The sequence below is a fragment of the Triticum urartu genome, chromosome 1A (assembly GCF_056163025.1).
Source record: "Triticum urartu cultivar PI428250 chromosome 1A, HENAU_Tu73, whole genome shotgun sequence".
NCBI classification, from domain to species: domain Eukaryota; kingdom Viridiplantae; phylum Streptophyta; class Magnoliopsida; order Poales; family Poaceae; genus Triticum; species Triticum urartu.
This window is the reverse complement of record NC_141873.1, coordinates 523097576-523122788: the sequence shown is the minus strand read 5'-3', so window position 1 is coordinate 523122788 and position 25213 is coordinate 523097576. Positions and strand designations below refer to the sequence as shown.

Below are 25213 nucleotides of genomic sequence, written 5' to 3'. Positions count from 1 at the left end.
TTTGGGCGACCAGGGGGGCCACAGGGAGGGCAGTGAGCCTGGCCTCGATCAGCAAGCGAAGGAGGAGGTGCTGCCGCCAGTGCTCACTGCTTTGCCCCAGCGCAGCCCGCGCATCAGTCGTGCCTACGACGGCATGCGCCTGGGCTCTGTCGAGCGCCCGGCTAAGAGGAAGGCGGTGGCGGCTGGATCTGATTCCATCTCTGGGCCGGCCCGTCGCCCTGGCTCCTCCTCTCGCCGCTGCAAGAAGACGAAGACCGCGGCAGTGGCCAGCCTGCTTGAGCTGCCTCTGCTGAACACGACGTCTCCTATGACTCGTGTCAAGCTGAAGAAGATTGCCCAGTGCTGTGACCTCAATGCTTCTGCCATCCTGGAACAAGCCAAGATCCATGTCGTTCCTATTTCGTCAGACGACACTTCCGCCACCGATGGTGCAGCTCCTGTTTCCCCTGCATGTGTCTTCAGTTCTTTCAATGGTTAGACTAGGCGCCTCTAGTCTGAGCTTTCGGGCAGTGTTGCCTACAGTTGTTGGTCTAAGTTATCTGTATTGCGAGACGATCTATAGTCCTCTCTTGCCTCTTTTTTACCTTGCGTCTCTAGCTAGTATAGCTATGTTTTTCTTCAAGACCCGTAGTTCGTTATGGTTGTTTGGTCCTGAGTCTGTATGCTGCTCCCCCCAGTTATCAATCATGTCTCTATGTTCTGTCTATCTCTCCATGATCATACTACATATGCATTTTAGTTTCCCTGCTCTGGGCTGTGTGTTCATTTCTGCACTATGAAGATTCTGAACTAGAATGTTCGTGGACTCGGCGAGGACGACAAGTGCTCATTGGTCCGCGACACTATAACCTCTTGCTGCCCTAGTGTTGTGTGTCTGCAGGAAACAAAGCTGTCGTCCATTTCCCCCTTCAAGTTACGAGCGTTCTTGCCCACAAATCTCAAGGAACATGCTGTTACTCTGTCTGATGGTGTGGCCGGGGGCATCTTGGTTGCCTGGGACCCCGCTATGTTTCTCGGCCAAGTGGTAGCGTTTCACAAGTTCCATGTCACTCTGAAGATGGTTTCTACATCAACAAACAACATGTTCTTCCTCACAGCTATCTATGCACCCTATCTGCACCATGAGAGGCCGAACTTCTTTGAGGCTGTCAGCAGTGTTGCAAGTCCCCCTGACATGCCCTGGGTGGTGTTGGGAGACTTCAATATGTACAGATATGCACATGAGAAATCTCGTGGTCAGGTCAACTAGAGTTTGATGGACACTTTTAACTCTTGGATCCGGGACCAGGCTTTGGATGATGTTCAGATCGATAATCGACTGTTTACTTGGTCTAATAAGAGAGAGCAACCTACTCTTGTCCGCTTGGATCGGGTGCTTGTCAATGCAGCTTGGAATCTCAGCTTTCTGCAATCAACTGTCTCCTGCATACCCACAACGACGTCCGATCATGCACCCTTGCTCCTGTCCTTCTGCACCAGCATGCCAAGAAGTAAGTTGTTTCGTATGGAAAACCACTGGGCTGGAGTTGGAGGAGCCTCGAAACAGCATTTCCCGGGCTTGGTCTTGTGGCACTCGTGAGATCCGCTCTGCCGCTTCCTTGATCAGTTTCAAAATGAGGCGTGTACGCGCTGCACTGCGGCAGTGGTGACGTTCGAAGCCTAGTTTACGAATCCTCGTGAACAATAATAAGCATGTTGTGGCTTATTTGAATGTTGTTGAAGAGTTGAGATCACTTTCTTCCATCGAAGCACAGCTCAGGGTTTTTGTGACTGCTAGGGCTGAGCAACTGATCCTCTGGCAAACTGCTGCTTGGCGTAGAAGAGCCAAACTGCGATGGTGTGTATCTGGGGACGAGAATACCCAGTTCTTTCACGCAGCGGCCAACTGCCAAGCTCGTCGTAATAAGATCAGAGTGCTTGTTCAGGACGGGGTGGAGTTTTTTGACACTTCTCAGAAGTTGCGCCTGGCTACTGATTATTTCAAGGATATCTTGGGACAGCCTGCAACCTCCATGGATACTGTTGATGTTGGCTCTCTTTATACTCCGCTTGACCTGTCAGAGATTACTGCTGAGTTCTCCTGGGCTGAGATCATGCAAGCTATCAACTGTTCTCCTAATAACCGAAGCCCAGGCCCTGATGGTTTTACCAATGAGTTTTATAAGGCCTTCAAGCTGTTGATAAAGGATGATCTGTTAAGGTTCTTTGATGCTTTCCATAAGAATGAAGTCGACCTCTCGGGCATCAACTCTGCTTACATTACACTGCTGCCAAAAAAGATACACCTATGGAAATTCGTGACTTTAGGCCGATTTCCCTAGTGCACAGCTTGCCTAAGTTGGCCTCTAAGGTTCTGGCTTGTCGGCTCAAAGTTTGGATTCCTCATTTGATCCACACGCTTCAGTCTGGCTTCGTGAAGGGTAGATCAATCATTGAGAACTTTGCCTTAGCTGCTGAAATGATCCAGTTTGCCCAAAAAAGGAAACTGCCAGTCATTGCGTTAAAGCTAGATTTTCATAAGGCCTTTGACAGCGTCAGTTGGTGCTGCCTTCACAAGATCCTTGATGCCAGGGGATTTCCACAAGTATGGACTAACTAGATATGTGCCCTCTTGTCTACTGGCAGCTCTAGGGTTCTACTCAATGGGGAGATGGGTCCTCCCATCATGGCAAAGAAAGGTTTTCGACAGGGGGATTCTCTCTCCCCGTACCTTTTCATCCTTGTGGCTGATGTGCTCTAGAGGATGTGCTGTCAGTTGTTTCAAGCTGGTTCCTTGCTGCACCCCCTTGGTTCAGACAGCTTCTTCCCGGTCCTACAGTATGCAGACGACACACTGATTCTTTTTCATGGCAGCACGCAACAAGCGGAAATAATTAAGGCAGTCCTCTCAGCTTTCTCTGGTTTTTCTGGGCTTACTATAAACTTTCACAAGAGCACCCTAGTGCCTGTCTCAGTGGATGCAAACATTGCCTCTGCCATTGCTCAGATCCTTGGTTGCCCTGTTTCCTCTTTTCCTTGCACGTATTTGGGCTTGCCTCTATCATTGCACAAAATAAACCATGGTATGCTGATGCCTGTCATCCACAAGGTTGATCGTCGCCTCTCTGGATGGTTAGCCACTTACCTATCTCTAGGTGGGCGGCTAACCCTCATCAACTCGGTACTAGCAGGCATTCCAAGTTACTTCATGGCTTGTTTCCCCTGGCCTATGGAATCCATTGCAAAGTTGGAAGGGTTGCTGGGTGCTCTTTTCTGGCAAGGTAAGAACAAGATCAAAGGTGGTCAATGTTTGGTCGCTTGGGATACAGTCTCTCTACCTCATATCAATGGTGGCTTGGGTGTTCGACAGCTCCACGCACACAATCAAACCATGATGTGCAAATTGGTTTCCAAGATCCTACAGAGCTCTGATATTCCCTGTTATAGCTGGTTTGCCACACACTATTGTCAATCTACTGTCCCTCATGGTGCCCGCAGCCGAGATACAGCTATCTGGAAAGGTTTCAAGGATCTTATCCCTCTGGTGGTTAACTCCTCTAGATGCGTCCTGGGTTCTGGCACTTTGATCTCCTTCTGGATGGACCAATGGCTGGATGCAGGTTGTCTCTGTCTGCTGTATCCCACATTGTTTTCTTTCGCGTCTCAACCAGCCTGTTCCGTGCTCTCACAGTATGCTAATGGATCATGGGTCATACAACTGCATCCTACTCTCTCCCGAACGGCAGTAGTTGAGCTTCTGGCCTTGCATGAACTTTTGTTTAATGTTGCCCCTAACCCAATGAATGAAGACATACGCACCCCTGTATCCGGCTCTGGACAGCTCAGCACAAAACACTTCTACAGTTTGCTCACTTTCCAGGGGATTTCTGCGTCTTTCAGCCCCTGGGTTTGGGATTCGCTGATTCCTTTAAAGCATAAGATCTTCCTATGGCTTGCTTTCAAAGGCCGTCCAAACACCAGGGATAATATGGTTAAGAAGGGCTGGTCTGCTATTGCACCGTTCGCACACTGTGACACTTGCCCTGCGGTGGAGTCCGTTGATCATCTGCTACTGCGATGTGCTCCGGCAGCTGCTCTTTGGAATAAACTGGCGCAGGGTTCTTTGGCTCGCTCGGCGCCTGGCATCCTAGTTTTCGTCCAACAAGCGCAACACCAGCTCAGTTTCAAATGACACTGGAATGTTGCATTTGCAGCGTGTGCTCTCACTCTATGGCATGCTAGGAATGACCGGGTTTTCAACTGCAAGGTTTGGACTGAGAATTACCTTAGCTTCTATGCAGCAAACATGCTGCATCTCTGGAGCAATAGAGCCCATAGTCAATCAGTAAAAGAGGACATTCAGTTCTGGTGCCAGAAATTTACCACCCAGTGATGCAATTTGCTTCCCTGTTATAGCTGGTTTGCCACACACTATTGTCAGTCTACTGTCCCTCATGGTGCCCGCAGCCGAGATACAGCTATCTGGAAAGGTTTCAAGGATCTTATCCCTCTGGTGGTTAACTCCTCTAGATGCGTCCTGGGTTCTGGCACTTTGATCTCCTTCTGGATGGACCAATGGCTGGATGCAGGTCGTCTCTGTCTGCTGTATCCCACATTGTTTTCTTTCGCGTCTCAACCAGCCTGTTCCGTGCTCTCACAGTATGCTAATGGATCATGGGTCATACAACTGCATCCTACTCTCTCCCGAACGGCAGCAGTTGAGCTTCTGGCCTTGCATGAACTTTTGTTTGATGTTGCCCCTAACCCAATGAATGAAGACATACGCACCCCTGTATCCGGCTCTGGACAGCTCAGCACAAAACAATTCTACAGTTTGCTCACTTTCCAGGGGATTTCTGCGTCTTTCAGCCCCTGGGCTTGGGATTCGTTGATTCCTTTAAAGCATAAGATCTTCCTATGGCTTGCTTTCAAAGGCCGTCCAAACACCAGGGATAATATGGTTAAGAAGGGCTGGTCTGCTGTTGCACCGTTCGCACACTGTGACACTTGCCCTGCGGTGGAGTCCGTTGATCATCTGCTACTGCGATGTGCTCCGGCAGCTGCTCTTTGGAATAAACTGGCGTAGGGTTCTTTGGCTCGCTCGGCGCTTGGCATCCTAGTTTTCGTCCAACAAGCGCAACACCAGCTCAGTTTCAAACGACACTGGAATGTTGCATTTGCAGCGTGTGCTCTCACTCTATGGCATGCTAGGAATGACCGGGTTTTCAACTGCAAGGTTTGGACTGAGAATTACCTTAGCTTCTATGCAGCAAACATGCTGCATCTCTGGAGCAATAGAGCCCATAGTCAATCAGTAAAAGAGGACATTCAGTTCTGGTGCCAGAAATTTACCACCCAGTGATGCAATTTGCTTCCCCCCCCCCCCCCCTCCTTTTCTGTTTCACTTGTGCTTTGCACCTTGGTGCAATGGCCAAGTTTTGCTTTGTACTTGTCACCTCATCAGGCTCTGCCTGTTTTGAAATATAAGGTTGGCAGTCTGCCACCTTCCTGTTTCAAAAAAATGGCTAACCCTACAAAGAAAATCCATAACCATACACCATCTTCACGTACAAATAAAATCCATAAGCATAGAGCAACTACTCCTACAAAAAAAACATAAGCATACGACAACTACCCCCTACAAAAATACATGGGTGCGAAGGTCAGAAACAATTGGGAGCTCACCGTGACGGAGATTGAGTACGCCTAGGGAGGATCGTGTCCTGGAGCATCTTTGTCGTCTTCGTCGTGGCCGGATCCAACATTCTATACATCACCATCATGGCTGGATCCGTTGCTAAATTGACAAACCGGGCTACACGACACCGGGTCCTTGGTGGTCAGGCGCGCGAACAGGGCCGCCCGCGGCGTACAGGCCAACGGACGCGCTCGCGCACGCGGACACGCCATGGCTGAGCCGCCCTGCCAAACTAACCCATTTGGAGATGCCGACGCGACGGCGCAAGACCATCCATTCCCCGCTCACCTTTTCCCCTCGCCCTACGGCCAAATTGGGCTAGGCTGCCACGGCGAATTTCCGCCACGCTCTGCCCTCTTCGTTCCTCCTAAGGCAAAGCTAGCCCACTCCGCTACGCCGGTCCACGCCACCCTATGGCGGCTTGGCCAGTATATAAGCCAGCACGTTCCCGCCCCCGCCATAGCAGCACCTTGCGTTGAGCTCCGCGCGCGCTCTTGTCTTGTTGGCCATTGTAGCTGTAGTAGGCTCATGGCAATGCGCATGGCAGCGGGAAGGGCCTGTGGCGCTTGGAGCGCGCAGCGCATGCTGCTCCCCCGCCAGCGCGTCGACTTCTTCCGGCCGTCTCCCGCGGCGGCGACGCTACGGTTCGGCGATCGTCGCGCCGTCGGGAGCAGAGTGATCCTCTGCCTCGCGTCGGGAGGCGGTCGTCCGCGGGACGACGGCGGCGAGTTCGAGCCCACGGACTCGCCGTTGGATTCGGACGGGCGGATGGTCGACGAGGGCATGGACACGCTGTGGCGGCGCATCCGCGAGGTGGAGGCGGCATCAGCTGACGAGGAGGACGAGGAAGAGCCAGAGTACGAGGGTGGCGTCGACGTCTTCGCGCCCCCGGCTGAGTGGACAGAGCTGGAGCGTCGGCATTACGTGCTGTACGTTGCCGCCCTGCGCGAGGCACTCGGCGCCCTGTTCGCATTGCTGGCGCGCGAGCGGCCGGCGTTCGGCGCGGCGGTCGTGGCGCTGCTGCTGCTCAGCGTGCCGGTCTCGGTGCTCCACGTCTCCGTGGAGCTGATCAGGGCCGTGTACTCCATGTTGGCCGCCGTGCACAACGGTACAATATAGTCGTAGGATTGTACTGCATGATTGCGTACCCGTACCGATGTACTCCTACGTATGTTTGTCTTGTGCACGCGTTGGTTGTCCTTGTTCTGAAGGTGTATTAGACCAACGGCGGAGACAGCAGGGGACCAGCAAGGGCCAAGGCCCGGGCCAACATGCCAAAAAAAAAATTTAGAGTAGCAATCTTTTGTTTCAGAAGTTGTGTGTTATGCTGTTCTGGGCCTTGTGGCCCTCCCTAACTGATGAGCAACAGCAAAAATGGCACAATGAATCCTGTAGAAGACTTGACTTTTCTCTAGTGTTATTCTATCCCAATTCCCAAAAGCTGATCCCAAACACAAAGAGGCAAAGCCACCCTTGTCTTCCAGCCACACGTGATTCCTCTTCCCACCTTTCCCTTTCCTTGGTCCCCCTTTGCTCTGCTCATCCATGGAGACAAACCACTAGCCCCCAAATCTCCTAAATCTTTCTAGTTGCTCTCTCCTACTCATCCATGGAGACAAACCACTAGCCCCCAAATCTTCTAAATCTCTACTTCTAATGAAGCAGTTGGTAGTCTCGCTTCCAGGTTTTTTTTTCGTCCCACCACTTTCGTCCGGTTTTTTTCGTAGGTTAACCGTCGTAGATTTTTTTCGTCGCCTCCTCCACTTCATCGGTTTATTTTCACTTCATCCTCTCACACAACGAAAAAAACTGAACGGATCAGAACTTTCCATACTGACGCAAATTATTTAATAATGTCTTTATGTAAAAGAATCAATCACAATCAATCTCTAAAGATCAAATCTAAATTAATTAATCTTCATAACGTTTGTTTCCTTCCGAATCACGTCCATAACTTTCCTTCCTTATTTGGGCAGAAACTGTTTGGTAGCAGAGATTAGGAAACTTCCTATGAGTGTAGTAATAGAAAGTATTCTTTTTCTTGATAATTCGTTTCCATGCATGATGATAGTAAATTAGGCCAACATTCACCACTATTTATCAACGTCATCAATCGTATCCATTCCTACCAGTTTTAAGGGAATCTGGTCGCTATGTCTTTTTTAAGGGGATCCACTCGCTAAGTCGTCGTCGCACGTTATTTTCACAAGCAATTCCCCTAAAAAAAGGCGTGGGTAATGGAGCAGTTGGTAGTCTCGCTTCCAGGTTTTTTTTCGTCCCACCACTTTCGTCCGGTTTTTTTTCGTAGGTTAACCATCGTAGATTTTTTTCGTCGCCTCCCCCACTTCATCGGTTTATTTTCACTTCACCCTCTCACAGAACAAAAAAACTGAACGGATCAGAACTTTCCATACTGACGCAAATTATTTAGTAATGTCTTTATGTAAAAGAATCAATCACAATCAATCTCTAAAGATCAAATCTAAATTAATTAATCTTCATAACGTTTGTTTCCTTTCGAATCACGTCCATAACTTTCCTTCTTTGTTTGGACAGAAACTGTTTGGTAGCAGAGATTAGGAAGCTTCCTATGAGTGTAGTAATAGGAAGTATTCTTTTTCTTGATGATTCGTTTCCATGCATGATGATAGTAAATTAGGCCAACATTCACCACTATTTATCAACGTCATCAATCGTATCCATTCTTACCAGTTTTAAGGGAATCTGCTTGCTATGTCTTTTTTAAGGGGATCCGCTCGCTAAGTCATCGTCGCACGTTATTTTCACAAGCAATTCCCCTAAAAAAGGCATGGGTATTGGTAGTTGAACGCCCGCTAGGTTTTCCGCCTGTCCCATCCCCGCGCTGTGCCGCCGCCACCCGCCGAATTTCCAGCCGCCCGAGCCCGTTAACTTCGCCAGCCATCGGGTCGACTGCCCCCGCCCCAAACCCCCATCCCCGAGCACTAACTATCGCCGCGTTGCCTTCCCAAGCTCCACGCCACCGGGAACGAATCAAGCGCCGTCCCAGCACCTCCAGCCTTGCATGGACAACTTCAATGTGCAGTCTCCCTTGCTGCCTCACCTTCTGCCAGCGCATGCAGCGGCGGGGTTAGACGCGTGCGTGCTTGCTAGCTTGCTCTCCGTGCGTACGTACTTGCTCTGCGTGCGTCGCACCGGCCAATGCGCATGATGCGTGTGTGCCTGCTTTTCTGTATGTGTATGCCAGCGTGATGCGTGTGTGCGTTGCTGTGTGTGTATGATATAGATGGCCCGAGTGTGTGCATGTTGTGCTCTGCTCTCTGCTGATCTATGTGTTGGTGCTCCTGCTATATGTTCATGTCATACAAATGAAATTTCTGTTAATCTTCTGACATGTTGAGTTGGTTCTCTCTGTCTTCTGAGGGGGTGAATGCAAAGCAGTCTATTAAGCCAGGCACTATTGCTGAGCTAAATTGACAAAAAAAATATTGGTAGCCATAGTTGTAGTTTAAGTAGTAGCGAGTTGTCTGATATGTATAAAGAGCCCGTTGCAACTGAGCCCGTTGCTAAATTGACAAAAAAGGTCGTCAGTGTCACTTGATATGTATGAAAATATTAAATGTATTATTAACATGATTAATATTGAACTCTTAACCCTAATGTGGCCCCGTTGCAACGCACGGGCGTTCTTCTAGTCTTTCTAGTTGCTCTCTCCTGTAGCTGTTGCAGCGCGGCCGGCCGGCTAGATGACTCATCTTTCTTCAAGCCGCTGCAAGCACACAAAAAGAGGTATATATTCTTGATTTGAGATCCCCCTTTCTCTGTCTCTCAGATCTGAAATTTGTTCTATAATTTTTGTTTGGCTTTTCAATTCTCTAAATTGGATAGTCTTATAGTGGTCTGTGTTTAATTTTTCTAGGGTAATCGGTTGTCTCCATGGCCAAAAATAAAAGAAAGCTTGCAACACTGCATTCTTTTTTTGAGAAGAAAAGAAGAACTGATGATGTTCCAGAACAGATTAATTTGGTTGATGCCCCTCCCTTGGTAGATGAAGAAGAGCAAGTAGATGAACAAGAACAAGTAGAAGAAACACCACATTTCAGTGAGTTATATGTGGATTTCATTAATTCTCGTGCGGAGGATGAGACTACAGTTGAGCACCATTATCGCTGTGACATTTTCATGGTTGCTGTTGATCAGCAAGCACAAGAGCTGAATTGTAGATTCAACAAACAAGCAACAGAGCTTCTCATCATGTGTACTTCCTTGGACCCAAAAGATTCATTCCGTTCATTTAACATATATAATATATGTTCTCTGGCTTCAAAGTTCTATCCTGCTGATTTTAAAGAACAAGAAATGAATAATCTAAGATGTCAGTTACGACATTACGAGAATATTGTACCCACAAGCCCAAAGTTTCAGAATTTGACAACTATATCAGAACTTTGTCAACGGCTTGCATCTAGTGGAAAATCAGATGAATATTACTTGATTGAAAGGTATCTAATGTTCTCTGTTCTTGTATTGGTTGATTTATTCATTGCTAAAAATTCCAACTACTTCTTAATGTGCAGACGCATTCGGCTTGTTCTTACTTTACCGGTTTCAACGGCAACGACAGAACGTGCATTTTCTGTCATGAAACTTGTGAAGACAAGGCTTCGGAATAAAATGGAAGATGGATTTCTAAGGGACTGCTTGCTAATTTATATTGAAAAGAAGATTGCTGTTGGAATATCAACAGATGCAATTATAGATGAGTTCGATGAACCATCACGTCGAGTGCCATTTAGTTGAAGGCCTGGAGCAAGTTAGTTTCTCTATCTTTTATTATCTAGTTTTTCTTTTGTGTGATGTACAATTAAAAAATAGCATATCCTCTTGTATCAACGGTGAATGGTGGTGTAATGAATGAAAAATATGCTATTACATCTGCTTCACTGTTTTTTTGACCAAAAATTTGTAGGGAAGTGTTGCTGCCTTCAGTCGGCCCGTGTTATACATTTTTTCTGGCTCCGCCACTGTATTAGACTATTATAAATGGCGTTCGTTTTCTCGAATCGCAATGGACAGCAATCACATACGGAGGCACTCACCGAAAGTGAAAAGGCATTTCTCAAACTTATACGTCAAGGCAGTACATGCACGCAAGGGTTCAACATTCAAATTTGACACAAAATGACTACTACTTTGTCGTGCATGAGTGCTTTCACATCATCAAATTTGTTAGAGAAAAGTATATTTTTTTGTCCCTCAATTCTTAGCGAAGTTTAGATTTGGTCACACAACTTCAAGATTGGACAATTTGCACCGTCAAATCTTAAAATCAGACAAGTTTTGTCCCTCAACCCGGCAGGTTTTCATCCGTCGTCGTGCTCACGTGGCAAGGTATCTCTTTCCTTCCATCTACTCTGGTATGGACATTTTGACAAACATTTGGCGTGCAATGTGCCACTGTCTGCCGCTGCCCGCCTCCGCCGCACCACGTTCATCACCACCACCGGCAGAAACTTTTGTGGTGGCCGGCAGTTCTGGTGCCCATGTCGGACTCACCGTACTCGGTGCACGGCTTGCCCTTTGCGTTCAAGTCCTGCTGAGTGGACGGGTCGCCGGGCCCGTCTGGGGAGCAGTGCAGCTCAGCTGCTGCCATTCTCGCTGACAGAGTGCTCGCTGCAGCAACCTAGCGATAGTGCAGTGTTTAGTCGTGTCATCCCCTTGGCCGCGGTGGCTCTGAGTCAGGGATGCCGAAGCTTGCAGAGATCGTGTCTGGGTTCAAATGCGCCTACGCTGGCAGACACGAATGATGTACAGCAGGATGTTTAGCTGCATGTTTATTTTTCCTTGTGCATGTGCATGTCGTGGGCATGCACAGGTCTGGGTCGTGTCGTGCGCTAGGACACCGGACACACAGGCCACCACCACCTGGCTATCGCCGCGCACCCCCTGCCCGGCCACCGCGTACAGGTCCTCGCCGTTCTCATGCTCACTGTTTGCTTCTGTCGCTGTCAGCCACGACGCTATTGATGCCCCTACGTCGCCCCGAACCGAGCGCCCCAAGCCTACACCACTAAGGGCTCCTTTGATTCAATGAAATTATTTAGGATTTTGGGAGAATTGAAATCCTTAGGAATTTTTTCTATATCGACCTTTTGATTCATAGGATTGGATCCTATAGGAATTTATTCTATGGAATCTTTTGTACTACATTTCATAAGAAATCTAGCATCCACTCCAACCTTTTTTTACAATTCCTTTGTTTTTCATGTGGCATCAAACACTCTTTGCTAATTCTATAGGATTCAAGTTGACATGCCACTGCAATCCTATACTTTTCTTATTCCTACATTTTCAAAATCCTGTGAATCAAAGAGGCCCTAAGGCTGTAAGGCACCGTCCCCCGCTCCACGAGCACGATCAGCCTAGACGCGCACCCTCCGTGCTTTGCGGCGAGCATGGTGCGGGTTTCAACGCGCTTCGACGCAGGCGATCTGCACCGCTGCGTCGCCTCATCCTCTGGCTCCGGTACGAGCGCCGCGACCGCCGCCGCCGCTCGATCCCTGTAGCCGGACAGCCTCGCTTTGCAGTCTCCCCCATGGAGTCCTTCAACGATGAATCTGGTGCGGCGATGATGGTGTGACTGGTCAGCACGGTCATGGACGGCGGCATCAACTCGCTCGTGGTCCTCTTCCTCCAAGAGCTCACCATTGCAGCAGCTCCAGACCTTGCACACCAAGTGCTTGATAGAATGCCCACACTAGTTGGATGGATTAGATGGGGGTACCACCTCCTCTAAACCATCCTACCATTAGTTGGTTCTCGGTCTTTCCTGCAAGTTGGTCAAAATGTCAGGACTAAAATCATCCACCCACAATTGCACCTCTGCCATGGCGAGATAACGTGGTGGTAAGCACATCTTATAAATTTTCGCAGGATATATGTGAGATTTTATTGCTCATAAAAGCATTACATTTTTCTACACTAAAACTAGATGTGAACTATACTTGGGTGTATGGTGCAACAAACAAGCAGTGTCTTTGGGGCCTTACACTTCTCACATGATTACCTAACACATGTGAAACATGTTTTATTCTCTAATTTCCTGATCACAATCTCACGCAAACCTATCAGCTTTTCCAATCTCCTTCAGCCAAACATCATGTGCCTTGACTGCAACATTGCTTGATAGACTAGTAGTGATATTACCATAGTAAATTTGCAATAAAAGAGGTGAGTTCACTAGTGTAGCTGAGGCCGGGGGTTTTATCCATCATTTCAAAAGAAAAAAGGCAATAACCTCCATCACCCCACTAGTCTCTACTTCAAGGGCAGACCGAGCAGTGTAATAAATTTTCGCAATACAATGACATATTACTTCAACATCTCTATGGATCGTTACTACTCCTGCCGATCAACGTCTTCAAATATGATTTGTAATCATAAATAGAACATTTTACCATTCGGTTTGTAAATGAGGGAGTCGCTCGTTTCTTGATGGAAATGACGAGTGATCGAGTGTGAAATAAAAATATGAGCTGCTTGACTAAAATTACACCAGAAACAAATAAGGATAAGTATTTTGAGAAAATAATGGTAAGACTCAAAGGTCACCGGCTTGACACAAAGAGAGCATTCGATAGTGCTAATTAATTACAGATACCAAATATGTGATCCAGTAAATAAGATATCTACAATTTTCTTTTGTATGTAGAATTTATCATGAAATTTACTTTGAATGTAAATTTTGGGTAAATATTTAATAGCAAGGTACACAGTTTTTGCACTAGTTAATTCACCAAATTAACGATGCTCATACAATCCCCACAAAAAAAATGATGCTCATACAAAATAGGAATAAAACATTAATGTATGAAAATATTTGACCGTCGGAGAATTAGCCATTCCTCTATACAAGCAACAAAGAAATTTTGAGATGCTCCCAAACTATTTTGAACTGTCAATTCCACTAATCATGGGGTCTAGTTTGAACATGATGACCTATTATCCATGTATAAAATATGCATTCTTAATTTTTATATTTGAATGCTAAGCACAAAGGAAACAAGGCGATTTAAACAAGATGTGATTCAGTAAAAAAATCATAAATAAATAAATAAAACTTAATCAACACGGTAGAATAAATATATCATTCTTCTTTTGTAGATTACAATTGTAAAACCCACCTAACATTAGAAATCCTCTCAAATTTCTCAGAGAAAATCTTTGAAACGGGAGAGCGAAAATGTCGAAGACGTGAGAGGACTGGAAAGTGGCTCAATTTTAATGTCCTAAATTTTCAGACATGCTAAGCGGGCCTTTCTTACACTTTCTATCATCCATTGACCTCACATGTATCAGGACTAGAATTTACAACCTTGATTGCACCCCTGACATGGTTGTGAGCATGTAAATAGCTAGAGCCTTGATGAAGGCTACTGTGTGTCTGTGTAACAACGCAGACATTCAACGCCTAATTATGGGTCATAGGTTGTTAGGCTACAAGCTAATCTTGGAATGTATATTTTGAACTAAGCCAAAGAAAAAGATGTTTTTTACTATGAGTCATGCAACATATGTCAAATAAAGTAGTATTTGAGCTTTGGCTGCAATTTAACATGGGCTGGATGTGCGGGATAAATTTGTCGATCTACTTTTAGCATAAAAGTATAGTATCTAATATAGGATGAAAATTTAGAACTAGTCAATAGTTTGAGTGTTCAAGGTTGAACTTTGACCTTAATTCTTCTAAAATATTTGTCCAAAAAATGAGGCGAAGCTTTATGGAGAAAATCCTATAGGTCCCACTTCCCTAATTCGCCTTCCCCATTTTTTTGCTTCACACATCACGGGAGACACATTTCAAAAGATTAGTTTCAACTACCAGTGATGACTATGTTTTCGTCTCCTTATTTTCCCATGTAATAGTAGGCGATGACATTGGCACGGTCTACACATGTGTGTGCCTGTATTTTTTCAATCTCCGGCCTCTTAGCTACATCGTCCTACGAACCTTCAACACTTCACATCCTCTAGCCCCCCCCCCCCCTCCTACTTTGCCCGACGTATTGGCCAAAAGCTACCACGGCTAACAAAGGTATGTAAGCATATGGTCATATGAATGCACAGTTAGATACACAAATGATCACTAGTAGAAAACGGACCATTAGTACCGGTTTGTAAGGGCCTTTAGTGCCGGTTATGGAACCGGCACTAAAGTTTCGGCACTAAAGCCCCCCCCCCCTTTACTACCGGTTCGGCACGAACCGGCGCTAAAGTGCCACCACGTGGCGTGAGCTCGCGCCCTGGTACGGGGGACCTTTAGTACCGGTTGGTGTTACGAACCGGTACTAAAGGTTTTTTTTTGAAAATTTTGAAAAAAAATTTGATTTTTTTTTATTTTTAATTTTTCTGAATTATTTGATGATTTAGTCTCTAATCACCTCTCTTAACTGCTCAAGTGTGGATCACTCATTCCAAATCATCTAACTTCCCGACCAGTCACCCATCCCTCTCACTACTCCAGCCCGAGCACGCTTAACTTTCAGGTTCTATTCTCCTTCGTTTCCGAGTCTGCACTTGTTGTTTTCCTGACAATAGTAACATGTCAATCCTATTAACCCTCAGGAGTTTAGCTTGAGCATGAAGTCACACATTTCACCGTTTGAGTTTGAAACTATTATTCTAAAAAAATAGCAATTATTTAGTAACACTAATATTTCTTGAATAAGTTTGACCATAGTTTGACCAGATTTGACCAAAATTCAAAAAATTGAAATAATTATTTAGTAACACTAATATTCTTGAATAATTATGTAGTAACACTAATATTTCTTGAATAAGTAGTTTGACCATAGTTTGACCACAGTTTGACCATAGTTTGACCAGATTTGAACAAAATTCAAAAAAACTGAGATACTTATTTAGTAACACTAATATTATTGCGTAATTATTTAGTAACACTCTATATTTCTTGAATCAGTTGTTTGACCGGTTTGACAAGATTTAACCAAAATTCAAAAAAACATAAATTACAGCATATCTTTTTTTCCTTTTACAATTTGTCATTTCAAAAATTGTCCTAAACCCTAAACCCGAGACTTAAAACGTCGGAAACTCGATGCTAAACAGTGAAAACTAAGGGTTTAGACCATAAAACCTAACCCTAAACGCTGAAATCTAAACCCTAGCACTAAACGCTAAAAACGTCCAAAAAAACGTCTAAAACGCCCAAAAACTCTATTTTCCCTTTGGAATTTTGTGATTTTAAAAAATTGTCGAAACAGAAAAATGGTTGTTTCAGTGGATCAATCTTTTTGTTCTGCAAATTTTGATATATTATATGTATTTTTCTGAATTAGGATGATTTAGTTATGATTTTTTCAAGTTTGAAAATTGCCCTATAGTGCCGGTTTGTGTCTCCAACCGGTACTATAGGTCAGACCCCTTTAGTACCGGTTCATGGCACGAACCGGTACTAAAGGTTAGACCTTTAGTACCGGTTCGTGCCACGAACCGGTACTAAAGGTGATCGTGGGGCCCCGGCCTGACGCCAGCCTGCCACCACCCCTTTAGTACCGGTTCGTGCCATGAACCGGTACTAAAGGTTCAACACGAACCGGCATTAATGCAAATCCGTTTGAACCGGCACTAGTGGTACCATTAGTACCGGCTCAAATACAAACCGGCACTAATGTGCTTCACGTTTGACCCTTTTTCTACTAGTGGATTTGTATCCGTGTGTTTGATTCATGGATGCACTACTTGTCTTTGGGTGAAATCATCATCAGATCTCATGTCAGTGGCACTAATCGGGGTGGATGGGAGATGGGAGGAACTGAGGATGTTGACATATGTACTTTGATATTAGTAAACGTGTGTGGCTTGTGTTGAAGTGCGTTTGATTTTATGAGAAATACCACGTCCTATAGATTTTTCTTATGAGTGGTGCCTATTATATTGATTAAGAAAATGTTGCATAGTTAATGAAAAGAATACCAAACGAAAATGAATACCACCATGGCAAAAGCGCACTCACACTAATGACCTAACAAGCACAACAGATGAATATGACACACAATATCCACAAACCGATGGAAAATTGATCCATGAAACTAGCCACCCCCATCAGCGGGAGAGAAGAAGTCAGAACTACAATGGGAAGGGCAGGCTCGGGACCCTCCAGCCATGGAGAGAAACCAACACATGATACACTATGCTAGTTGCGACACCAGACACGTCAATGGCCAACATTAAAACAAACTTGTCCTCCACACTACACTAAGCTAACACCTATATTATTGGATCAATCACTTTTTTTGCAAACTTAAGAAAGTGTTCCTTGAGTGCGAATATTGTTAATCAGTTTGTGCAACATATAGTTCAAAAAAAGTTTGTGCAACATACCCACATATTATTGGATTAATCATCAATGCAAGATATTTACTTTGGCAACTCAAGTTCCATCCAACATTCATGTATGTATACAATGGAAGTATTATATGGTTTCCTGGTGACAAGAGGATCACCAGCCGCTAGGTTCATTTAAGTATATGTCATAGAACGAAGGCAAAGTTTCTCCATGAATGTGAGGCGAAAAAAAGTGTTATAAAAATTCTTAAATTACCAAAAGCTAGTCAACTAAACAAATGAATTACCACAGTTCACTATAATACACCAATACTGAACACGGTTGCTCTTTAGCGATTTCTAATATTTTGTTGGAGAAACTATAATGGATGGGGTATATCTAACGGGTAAAAATGTAATTTGTAATTCCAAAACTAAAAGCTAAAATACTAAAAATGACGCAATTTAAAATGTGGCACTGGTGGTTAGTCTAATTTAGGAACGTACCACATACAAGCTATCCAAGATTTTTTTAATTATATATGATCAAATCTTACGAACTAATTAGTTAGGAGATTTCAAAAAGATATACTTCTACCTCTATATAGAAGGTGTATCATCAAAGGATTTTAGTTAATTCCAGCCAGAATGCACAAAATATAAGAAGATAATTACTGCCAAAGATAATAGCCTAAAAAACTAGGTTGTGCCTCTATATAAACAACAGAATGAGAAACTAAATTGACCGGAAGTACAGCGATAGGAGAAAAAGAATAGTGTACCCCCTCCCCATGGTGCTTCTCAAGAACACCCCAGGGGTTTTGTGCTTGGCGTCCCTTCTTGTGATATCTGCCACCTTCTTATCATGTGATGCATCCTACGGGGTGACGGGTATATTCCTTTCATTATATTCATATTTATTTTTTGCTCTATACAACGGGCTGGAACATTTTTCCGATGATCAAACAAATGCAAGTCATTGTGTTATGTCTCTCTCGATATATTTATATAATATACCTACAACTTTGGCCATGGCTTAAATATATATGCTTAGGTGTGCAGATGGAGAAGGTTTAAACAAGTTCTGTGTGGGTTGGGACCAAGGCTGCAAGGATCCAGTGAATGGAATCCCTAGTCAGTGCCAGATTTACTGCAGAGATAACGGTTTTGTCTTAGAGAAAGGCAAATGTGCACCGGACAACGGGAAGCCCAACCGCATGTGTTGCTGCTATAAGTAGACACTTCCGCGCAAATTTGTGGAAGAGTGCAAAACATTTTCTGTATGAGAGATCTCGAAAAATAAATTAAGAAAGCATTGTTTGATCTATGTCTATCATCAGAATGACTACTCGGGTGATCCCGGGCAGTGCTACTCAGTACAATATTCAGCAATCAACGGTCGTGGAGTAGTTGCGATCCCTACAACAGCTAGGAGTACTACATAGAGTTTTTATCAGACTTATATTATACATAGGTAATAGGATTTCTGATACCTACAATATACTTGTAGTGATCGAAATATAAGGGTGGTCCGAGCCGCTTCATCCCACAATACCGCCGAATGAAAATAAGACGTTGGTGGTAAGCAGTATGACTATCACCGCCCACAACTCTTTGTGTTCTACTCGTGCATATCATCTACGCATAGACCTGGCTCATGATGCCACTGTTGGGAATTGTTGCCTGGAAAACGAAAAACTCTACGCACAGGCAATGATCTATCCATGAAAATGCATAGCAACGAAGGGGAGAGTGTGTCTACGTATCCTCATAGACCGTAAGCGGAAGCATTTCTTAACGCGGTTGATGTAGTCGAATTTCTTCGCGTTTCAACCGATCAAGTACCGAATGCACGACACCTCCGCGTTCTGCACACGTTCAGCTCGGTGACGTCCCTCGCCTTCTTGATCCAGCAAGACGTCAAGGTAGTAGATGAGTTCCGCCAGCATGATGGCCTGGTGATGGTGATGGTGAAGTGATCCTTGCAGGGCTTCACCTAAAAACACTACGAAAATATGACCGGGGGAGTAAATGGTGGAGGGGGCGCTGCACACAGCTAAACAATTGTTTCGTGTGTGCTAGGGCGCCCCCCATATATATATATATATATAAACGCTATTCTGATCACGGGATCAGAATAATATTCTGATCACAACATGAACTTCCCGAGTAACACACCTGAACTTCCCCGAGTACTAGGTTGAACTTCAGCTAAAAGGTGTCTAAATGGGGCTTGCGATATACCGTTGGATAGCTATTGACATCAGTATCATGACCCAAGTTAAATTTTTGGCAAAATGTAAGCGGTTTAAGAGCAGTTTTGAAAACCGTTTTTTCTTCATACAAAAAACGTGAATCGTATTTTCGATCGCATTTTTAAACCGTTTATCGGAATGAGGCAAATAATATGGCGTTGGAAAGCTGCTGCAAAACCGCCCCTTCCACATGTTGAAAGTTTCTCTAATTCCCTACAGTTAAAGATTAATTCGTAAAATTGTACAATTTCGCAAACGGAACACCCGAGTTTGTATTTTCAATGCCATTTCTGAACGACTAATCCAATTGAGGCAAATAATATGGCGTTGGAAAGCTTATGAAAATGCGCTACTTTTTCATGTTAAAAGTTTTTTCTAATTTTGAACGGTTTAAAAGTAATTTAGAAAATGGTACAAGTTCCACCGAGTTCGTATTTTAAAACTATTTTTTTAACCGTAAGTCCGAATGCAACAAATGATACGGCGTTGGAAAGCTTGAGTGAATGTGAAACTTTTTTGTATGTATTGTTTCTGCTAATTCCTGATGGTTTTAAGTCAATTTTGAAAATGGTCGAAAACATATTTTTGCCGTAATTTCTACAAACTTTATCGTAATTGGGCAAATAATATACCGTTGAAAAGCTACGGAAAATGCAAAACTTTTTCATGTTTTATCTGATTCCTAGCCGTTTTCAAGTAATTTCGAAAACAGCGGGATCATTCGTTCTGCCTCTATCGCGAAACAGATTCTTCGAAAATGCATCGCGTGAAGAACTTGAACTTCTCGGCATGTCTACCTGAACTTCACTCTGTTTTTGACATGCTTTTTTTGCTCGCAGATCTCCATCCACTACTTGTAGTTCTCCATCCACTCCCTGGAATTCAACGAGTGATATACCGATGGAAAGCTGCTGTAAACACGCAACTTTCCCGTGTTGATTATTTTTTCATACTCGCGATGGTTTTAAAAGTTTTTCATCTGAAATTCATTCAGTTTAGTAGTTGAACTTCCTGCTATTTTCACATTGAACTTTCGTGACATATTTGCCTTTGTAATTTTCTCATCCATTCGTTAGTGTTACACAAATGATATTCCTTTTGTACAAACCACTATCACAATAGTTTTTTTTAACTTTCTCCGACGGAGTACTTGAACTTATAACAATAAAACTTTTAGTATTTGATTTTTATTCTTTTTTTAATACAAAATGCACACCGTGTACCGTGTGAACTTCTGGCAGTTATCAATCTGAACTTCTCTCGGTTACATGAAAATATCTGAGTTTTTTATGAATACTAATCTGAATTTCTTAATATTTTTTATGAATTTCAAAGCGCTCTATTTTTTAAATTTCAACTTCTTGTTATTTTATTTTTGAACTTCTTGTTTCCATTCTTTAATAACGAGGAAAATCTGAGTTTTCTAGAATCATCAAACTTCTCCATCTTTTTAATATGGACTTCCTAGTTTTATTTCTTAATTTTTTTATTATGAATTTTTTAATATGGACTTCTTGTTATTTTATTTTTGAACTTCTTGTTTCCATTCTTCAATAACGAGGAAAATCTGAGTTTTCTATACGCATCAAACTTCTCCATGTTTTTAATATGAACTTCTCCATCTTTTTAATCTACTTTTAAATGTTGAACTTCTTGTTATTTTATTTCTGAACTTCCTTTTTCATTCTTTAATAATGTGAAAAATCTGAGTTTCTATAATCATCGAACTTCTCCATCTTTTTAATATGAACTTCTTGGTTTTATTTCTTTCAGTAACTGAGAAAATCCTACTTTCTGATAGACATCGAGTCGCTCCGTTTTTAAATTTGTATAAAACACACACTGTATAGTACATGAACTTCTCGGAGTTATCAATCTGAACTTCTCTCGGTTACATGAAAATATTTGAGTTTTTTTATAGACATTGAACCACTCTGTCCTTTTTATTTGAACTTCATTCTATATTTTTTAGAATATGAAAAATATTTGAAGTTTTGTAATTAATATCGGACTGCTTCGTTATTTCAAATTGAACTTCTTGGATTGTCGTCAGTCAGTGGGAAAATTCGTGTTTTTTTAATAAATATCGATCTGCTTCGTTGTAAAAAAATGAAATTCTTGGTTTTATTATCTAGTAATGAGGAAAATCTGAGTTTTTCATATATAGTGAACTAGTCAATTTTTTTCATTTGAACTTCTTGGTTTTAAAATTGGACTTTCTTTGGTTTTTTAATAAATAATGAACTTCTTCGTTGTTAAATTTAAACCTCTATGTTTTTTTGAGAAACGGGAATAATTCATTTTTTATACAATGAACTTCTCTTTTTTTAATTTGTACTTTTGTGTTATTATTTAGTAACGCAAAAAATCTATGTTTTTTAATAAACATCAAACCGCCCTCGTTAGTTAAATTTCAACTTCTATGTTTTTCTTAGAAACAAGGTAAAGACCATTAAACTTATTTTAACTGTTGTGTTTTTATAAACACTCTTGTTGCTTTTCACATTATTTTTTGTTCTTTTTTCTCTGAAGTAATTACGTGAACTTTTTACAACAAAATGATTGAACTTTCAGAGGACATATGTGCATAATTTCTATTTTTGTAAGGTCGCCAGGCATTAATTACTGCCCAAAATGAAAAGGGGATATTTTTCCACAAGCCCACAGACATGTATTACTCCTACTTAACAAGAGCTAACTGAGGACACTGAAGCACATTTTGTATGGTCACACATAATCTTACCTTTTCTGTGCACACATAAACCAAATTAATTTAAACCACCAAAATGCACAAAGACATCGCTACTATTTTTGTGAAGTTCAAGTACACAAAGATGATTCCCCTGCCCATTACATCCAACATCTAGTATGCCCAAAATAGGAACATGCAGATTTTCCATGTCTAGTGGATCAATCAGGGATCAATCAAACTCATGTGAACTTAAGTATCAGTGTATCACCAAAACGAAAATATAGTCAAAAAAATCTGAACGTGGACCTCCTATGAGTGTTGGCAGTCGAAGCAAGAAAACAGAGAGAGAGAGAGAGAGAGAGAGAGAGAGGCGTGGTGGCCCAAGACCTCAAGGAAATCTTTGCTAGCCCGTGCAGGACCGCCCTGCCGACGGAGGAGAGAGTGGACTGCCGCGACGCTCCGGGAGCAGTTGAGCATCCATGCAGTGGGGCGACAGGGCCGAGCGGGCGAAGGTGGGAGGCATGTCAGGTCGGGGTGGCTGGCGGCGGAACTAGGGGCACGGGCCGACACTGGGGACGTCGAGGGCCGGGAGGAAGCGGGGGATGGGGAAGTTGGGGTGAAGGGCCCCAGGCCAGCGACGAGGAACCAAGGTGGCCGTGGAGAAGTGGACCGGCAGGTGGTAGTCGCGGCGGTGCTGGGCCGCCATGGTGGATCGCAGGGCGCTAGATCGGGTGGGGCTGTGGGGGAAGGCCGGCGCTAGTTGGGGGGCCGTGGGAGAAGACCGCAGGAGAAGGCCGGCTGCATGGCCGTCGCAGGCGGCCGGTGGTGGGTCCACGCGAGGAGACCAGCGGCTGGATCTCGGGAGGAGGCCTGTTGCGGGGTTGCAAGAGGTGGGGTCCGGCCACGACGACGTTTGTGGTAGGCGGCGATGGGGCGTGCAGGAGGTCGTGCGGCGGCGGGGGATCCCGGGAGGTCGGGCGGTGGCGGGGGAGTCGGGGGAGGTCGCGTGGCGGCGCGGGGGAGGTGGGTCTAGGGCGGGGCAGGAGATTTGGTGGTGATGAGATCGGGGGTGGGTGTTTTTTTTTCTGTCGATGTAGTTGCGGAAGTTCGGAAACACCGCTCGCGCTCCTTACAAAGCCCATCGTGATCCAAATAGCTATTCTAATCCTAGGATTAGAATAGTGCTACTCTCTCTCTCTCTCTCTCTATATATATATATATATATATATGTGGGAGGGAGAGGTGAGGCTGCCAGGAGGCGCCCAAGTAGGCCGAATCCTACTTGGGGCCTCCCCTTGGACGCGCCCCCCTGCCATATTTGCTGGAGGGGGGAGGAGGGAGGAGGGAAGGAAGGGGAGGCCGAATCCCCCCCTTTCCATTCCCTTCCCCTCTTTCCTTCTCCTCCTGGTTCAGCACATATGTGGGGCGCACCAGCCCCTTGTGGCTGGTGTGTTTCCCCCTTGGCCCATAAGGCCCATATCTTTTGCCGGGGGTGCCCGAAACCCCTTCTGGTGACCCGATATGTACTCGGTATCCTCCGGAACACTTTCGGAGTCCGAATACTATCGTCCTATATATCAATCTTTACCTCTCGACCATTTCGAGACTCCTCGTCATGTCCGTGATGTCATCCGGGACTCCGTGATGTCTACTATGCACCCTTCTTCTTGTAGACGTTGTTGGGCCTCCAAGTGTAGAGGTTTGTAGGACAGTAGAAAATTTCCCTCAAGTGGATGACCTAAGGTTTATCAATCCGTGGGAGGAATAGGTTGAAGATGGTCTCTCTCAAACAACCCTGCAACCAAATAACAAAGAGTCTCTTGTGTCCCCAACACACCCAATACAATGGTAAATTGTATAGGTGCACTAGTTCGACGAAGAGATGGTGATACAAGTGCAATATGGATGGTAGATATAGGTTTTTGTAATCTGAAAATATAAAAACAGCAAGGTAACAATTGGTAAAACTGAGCACAAATGGTATTACAATGCTAGGAAACAAGGCCTAGGGTTCATACTTTCACTAGTGCAAGTTCTCTCAACAATAATAACATAATTGGATCATATAACTATCCCTCAACATGCAACAAAGAGTCACTCCAAAGTCACTAATAGCGGAGAACAAACGAAGATATTATTGTAGGGTACGAAATCACCTCAAAGTTATTCTTTCGGATCGATCTATTCAAGAGTTCGTACTAGAATAACACCTTAAGACACATATCAACCAAAACCCTAATGTCACCTAGATACTCCAATGTCACCTCAAGTATCCGTGGGTATGATTATGCGATATGCATCAAACAATCTCAGATTCATCTATTCAACCAACACAAAGTACTTCAAAGAGTGCCCCAAAATTTCTACCGGAGAGTCAAGACGAAAACGTGTGCCAACCCCTATGCATAAGTTCACGAGCGGAACCCGCATGTTGATCACCAAAACATACATCAAGTGGATCACGTGAATATCCCAATGTCACCACAGATAAGCACATGCAAGACATACATCAAGTGTTCTCAAATCCTTAAAGACCCAATCCGATAAGATCACTTCAAAGGGAAAACTCAATCCATTACAAGAGAGTAGAGAGGGAGAAACATCATAAGATCCAACTATAATAGCAAAGCTCGCGATACATCAAGATCGTACCATCTCAAGGACACGAGAGAGAGAGAGATCAAACACATAGCTACTGGTACATACCCTCATCCCCGAGGGTGAACTACTCCCTCCTCCTCATGGAGAGCGCTAGGAGGATGAAGATGGCCACCGAAGAGGGATCCCCCCTCCGGCAGGGTGCCGGAACGGGTCTAGATTGGTTTTCGGTGGCTACGGAGGCTTTTGGCGGCGGAACTCTCGATCTATTCTGCTCCTCGATGTTTTTAGGGTATATGGACATATATAGGAGAAAGAAGTTGGTCAGGGGAGCCACGAGGGGCCCATGAGGGTGGGGGCGCGCCCAGGGGGTAGGGCGCGCCTTCCTGCCTCGTGGCTTCCTCGAAGCTTCCTTGACGTCTACTCCAAGTCTCCTGGATTGCTTCCGTTCCAAAAATAACTCTCCCGAAAGTTTCATTCCGTTTGGACTCCGTTTGATATTCCTTTTCTTTGAAACACTGAAATAGGCAAGAAAACAACAATTTGGGTTGGGCCTCCGGTTAATAGGTTAGTCCCAAAAATAATATAAAAGTGTTTAGTAAAGCCCATAAACATCCAAAACAGATAATATAATAGCATGAATACTTCATAAATTATAGATTCGTT

The 25213-nt window shown here is 44.2% G+C and overlaps 2 protein-coding genes, 1 long non-coding RNA gene and 1 pseudogene across 3 annotated transcripts; all 4 read left to right on the top strand.

The window, feature by feature from the left end:
* Nucleotides 1-775: 775 nt before the first annotated feature.
* LOC147992186 (uncharacterized) lies at nucleotides 776-1649 on the top strand (annotated as a pseudogene).
* A 4293-nt stretch (nucleotides 1650-5942) lies between these two features.
* On the top strand, nucleotides 5943-7268 carry LOC125537257 (uncharacterized). Its single transcript, XM_048700554.2, has one exon. It carries the CDS (start codon nucleotides 6206-6208, stop codon nucleotides 6794-6796), a length of 591 nt encoding a protein of 196 aa, XP_048556511.1. The 5' UTR covers nucleotides 5943-6205; the 3' UTR covers nucleotides 6797-7268.
* A 2311-nt stretch (nucleotides 7269-9579) lies between these two features.
* LOC147992185 (uncharacterized) lies at nucleotides 9580-10456 on the top strand. Its single transcript, XM_087539927.1, has 2 exons — nucleotides 9580-10158; nucleotides 10234-10456. The coding sequence occupies exons 1-2, from the start codon at nucleotides 9593-9595 to the stop codon at nucleotides 10454-10456; spliced, it is 789 nt and encodes a 262-aa protein (XP_087396053.1). The 5' UTR covers nucleotides 9580-9592.
* A 7288-nt stretch (nucleotides 10457-17744) lies between these two features.
* LOC147992184 (uncharacterized) lies at nucleotides 17745-18335 on the top strand. Its single transcript, XR_015615144.1, has 2 exons — nucleotides 17745-17893; nucleotides 18065-18335. It is a non-coding gene; the product is annotated as an uncharacterized LOC147992184 (long non-coding RNA).
* Nucleotides 18336-25213: the final 6878 nt, after the last annotated feature.